Source organism: Eimeria mitis, genomic scaffold, assembly GCF_000499745.2.
Source record: "Eimeria mitis Houghton genomic scaffold, Emh_scaff3447, whole genome shotgun sequence".
NCBI classification, from domain to species: Eukaryota; Apicomplexa; class Conoidasida; order Eucoccidiorida; family Eimeriidae; genus Eimeria; species Eimeria mitis.
The window spans coordinates 1-3,319 of record NW_013571788.1 but is presented as its reverse complement, the minus strand read 5'-3'; the positions used below and the strand labels follow the sequence as shown (position 1 = coordinate 3,319).

Here is a 3,319-nt window from a genome sequence, read left to right as displayed (position 1 = left end):
AGTCAAAAGGAAAGGGAGACAGCACACACAGCTCACGTCTTCATATATTCTTGGCTTCTTCTTTGCTGCTGCTGCGTTTGCTGCTGCCGTGTTTGCTGCTGCTGCTGCGTCTGCTGCGTCTGCTGCTGCTGTTTTGTCGTTACAGACAGCAGCCGTGTTGCTGCAGCAGCCGAGCCCATTCCTGCCTTTACGCCTGAGAGGCACCCCAAAGAAGCACTGAGGGTAATGCTGCAACTGCTGCTGTTGTTGCTTTTGTTGCTGCTGTTGCTGCTGTTGCTGCTGTTGCTGACTGTGCTGCTGCACTTTTACAGCAATAGCAGCAGCTGCTGCTGCAGCTGCTGCTTTAGCTACTGCTGTTGTATTGAAGCGGGCCATCGTGAGTTTTTGCTGCAGGCTTGGGCTCATCTAAGAGCTGGGGAGGTGCCAGACCTCGCGGAGTGCTGCTTCTCTGGGGTTGCTACTGCTGCTGCTGCTGCTGCTGCTGCTCCCGATGCCAACAGGCGCGACTGCAGCAGCAGCAACAAAGTTTCGCAGCAGCAACAGCAACATCTGCTGCTGTCGCAGTGCGGTACAACAGACACTGCTCCGGTGTGCTTACACCGCGCGTGCGGTGTATCCCTCGACGCCGAAGCAGATCTGCTGCAGCTGCAGCAGGCAGCGGCTGCTGCAGCAGCATCGCAGCAGCAGCAACAGCAGCAGCATCAAGCTGCCACCCTCCAAGCGAACCTCCGGTACGGCCCTTTTAGGGCTGCAGCAGCAAACCAAGGACAAACAAAAAAAAAATTTTTTTGTGTGTATGTGGGAGAGGAGACACTTTGTTTGCCTCCTCTCCCGTTGGCCCCCCCTTGTGTCTCTTTGTTTTATTTCCTCTCTGCTGTCTGCCTTTGCAGCTTCATGCTGCGCCTGTCTCCTCTGTGTCTCCTGATGTCTGTCTGTCTCCTCTTGTTGTACACAGTAGATCGTATGCGGTTGACTAGCTGACTGTCTATTTTGTCTCTTCTCTCCTTTTTATTTTCTCCTGGGGCCTCAGCGAGACCAAAGGCCGCATTCTCTCTGAATGTGATTCATTGCATGCAGCAGCTGCATGCAGTAGCAGTGCATTTGTGTGTCTCTCCTGCTGCTGCTGCTTCAGGGGCTCTTGCTCGGAGTGCAGTCGCCTGCTGGCAGCAGAGAAGGATTTGTTTGCTCTCTTTACGACCCTGCCGCCTGCGAACGACCCAGGAGCAGCAGCAGCAGCAGCAGCAGCAACGCACGCGTCTCTGGGGGGTTATATCAGTCTGTCTCTCCTCGAGCTGTCTCTCTTTAAGCCCTCCGATATCCTGCGGATATTTGTAGAGGAGAGACACGTAGCCCTCATCCACAAACTCCGTTCTCCTAGCCGGCGCAGCAGCGGCAAACAACAGCAGCAACAGCAGCAGCAACAGCAGCAGCAGCAGGGTGTGCGCACACTGTGGGAGGTGGCTGCGGGCTGTCTCGACATTGCTGAGGGCCCGAAAAGCTCTCTCGCGTGGAAATGCATTTTCTCTTTCTGTCTCCTTCACTTTGATTGGAGGGGCATCGCTCTGGCTGTCGCGGAGCTGCCTCTACACCCCAGCATTGCATGCGACCCGTGGGGACGCTTGAAGCTCGTGGGTTCTGCTGCTGCAAAAAGCAGCAGCAGCAGCAGCAGCAGTAAGAGGAAGCGGCTGCTGCTGCTGAACCGCATTTTGTCTTTTTTGCAAAGACGCAGAGAGAGGGGAGAGTCTGTCTTCATCGACGAGCTGCTGCTGCAGCAGTTGGCTCGCAGAGGCCTCTTTCTTGAGGCCGCTGGGGGAGAAACAGCAGCAGCAGAAGGAGCTGCAGCAGCAGAAGCAGCAGCAGGAACAGCAGCAGAGACCACAGCAGTAGAAGCACATACGGAGCCTGATGATACAGCACTGGCGCTGCTGTTGCAACGGCTCGCAAAGGCTGGCTGCCTGTTCAAGAGGAAGCAGCAACAGCAGGAGAAAGAGCAACAGCAGCAGCAGAAGCAAGAGCAGCAGCAGCAACAGCAGCAGCAGAAGCATATGTGTTTGGCTACCGATGAAATGCTTCCTGTGGGGTGTCTGTCCCCTCTGCATTTGTTTGTTCTTCGTCTCTGTCTCTCGAATTGTCTCCCCTCTCTCTTCATCTCCTATTTAGAGGTGATATATTCAACCAGACCTGCATGCATTTGCACTGCTGAGCTATCTGTCTCCCTCTGTCTCTGTCTCCTTCTGTGTGTATCTGCTTCTGCTTCTGCTTCTGTCTTTGTCTCCTTCTGCCTTTGTCTTCTCCCCGTGACTCTGTCTCCGTTTGTCTGCTCTGTCTCCGTTGGTTTCCTCTCAGCATTTCCATCTCGCTGCCGACTTCGCAGCACAACAGCACTTGAAAGCAAAGATCCGAGCTGACAGCAGCAGCAGCAGCAGCAGCAGAAGCTTGCCTCAATGGGTCCCCGTGGCGCTGCTAGGCCGACTGGGGAATCACGCGCTTGCTGCTGCAGGCATGCAGCAAGCAGCGGCTCATCTGTGCCCCGAAGGTCTGCTGCTGCTGCTTTTGCTGATTTTGGTGTTTTTGTTGCTGCTGCTGCATTTGATGCCGCTGTTTTTGTTTGTTGTTTTTGTTGTTGCTGCTGCTGCTGCTGCTGGGTTTGTTGCCGGCGTGCCAAAGTTGTGTTTTGGCAGGTCACCTGGTGCTGCTGCTGCTGGGGACTGCTGCTGCAGCAGATCAGCAGCAACTTCCTGCAGCAGAACCCCTTCAATGCATTGATATATTTTGGAGGGGTTCTCCTGATTTAGGGTTTAGGGTTTACAGTGTACATGTGCTTCGCAGGAGGACCCGCTGTCTGCTTGGACAGTGAGGGGACAGCCTTCCTGCCCCTGTCTGCTGTTGCGCGTTTGTCTCCGCCGATGTTCGTTTGTCTCCTCGCATTCATCCCGCAGCCTTCTGTTGCTGATGCTTCTGTTGCTGCTGCTGCTGCTGCTGCTGACAGTCAGAGACAGCTGGAGCTCTTCTCTGCCTCGCGCGAAGACCTGCGGTGAGCAGCAGAAGCTACAGCCGCCTGCTGCTGCCTCATACTGCTGTATACTGTCTCTCCTTAACTCCTCTGGACCGTTTGGCTTCTATTTTTCTCTGTTGCTTCTGTCTCTGCTATCTCTTGCAATGTGGTGGCTCTGGGTCTTGTGTTCTCCTGTATCTGGTTGTCTCTTCTGCTGTCTTCATCTGCCCCTTGCGTTGTTCTGTCTCTGTCTCTCTTCCGTGTCTGTCTCTCTCTGTGCCTGAATTCTTCCGGATTAGCACTTCTTTGTCTCTGTCTTCCTCT

At 54.6% G+C, this 3,319-nt stretch overlaps 1 protein-coding gene across 1 annotated transcript in view; it reads left to right on the top strand.

The window, feature by feature from the left end:
* Window positions 1-3,038, top strand: part of EMH_0066210 (uncharacterized protein) — a gene marked incomplete at both ends in the record, with an annotated part of 5,668 nt that extends 2,630 nt beyond the window's left edge. Inside the window, 5 exons of the mRNA XM_013498476.1 lie at window positions 146-222; window positions 394-731; window positions 1,133-2,075; window positions 2,347-2,536; window positions 2,830-3,038. Of these exons, the coding sequence (XP_013353930.1) occupies window positions 146-222; window positions 394-731; window positions 1,133-2,075; window positions 2,347-2,536; window positions 2,830-3,038 (1,757 nt within the window). The remainder of the gene's footprint in view (window positions 1-145; window positions 223-393; window positions 732-1,132; window positions 2,076-2,346; window positions 2,537-2,829) is intronic.
* Between the last annotated feature and the right edge of the window lie 281 nt (window positions 3,039-3,319).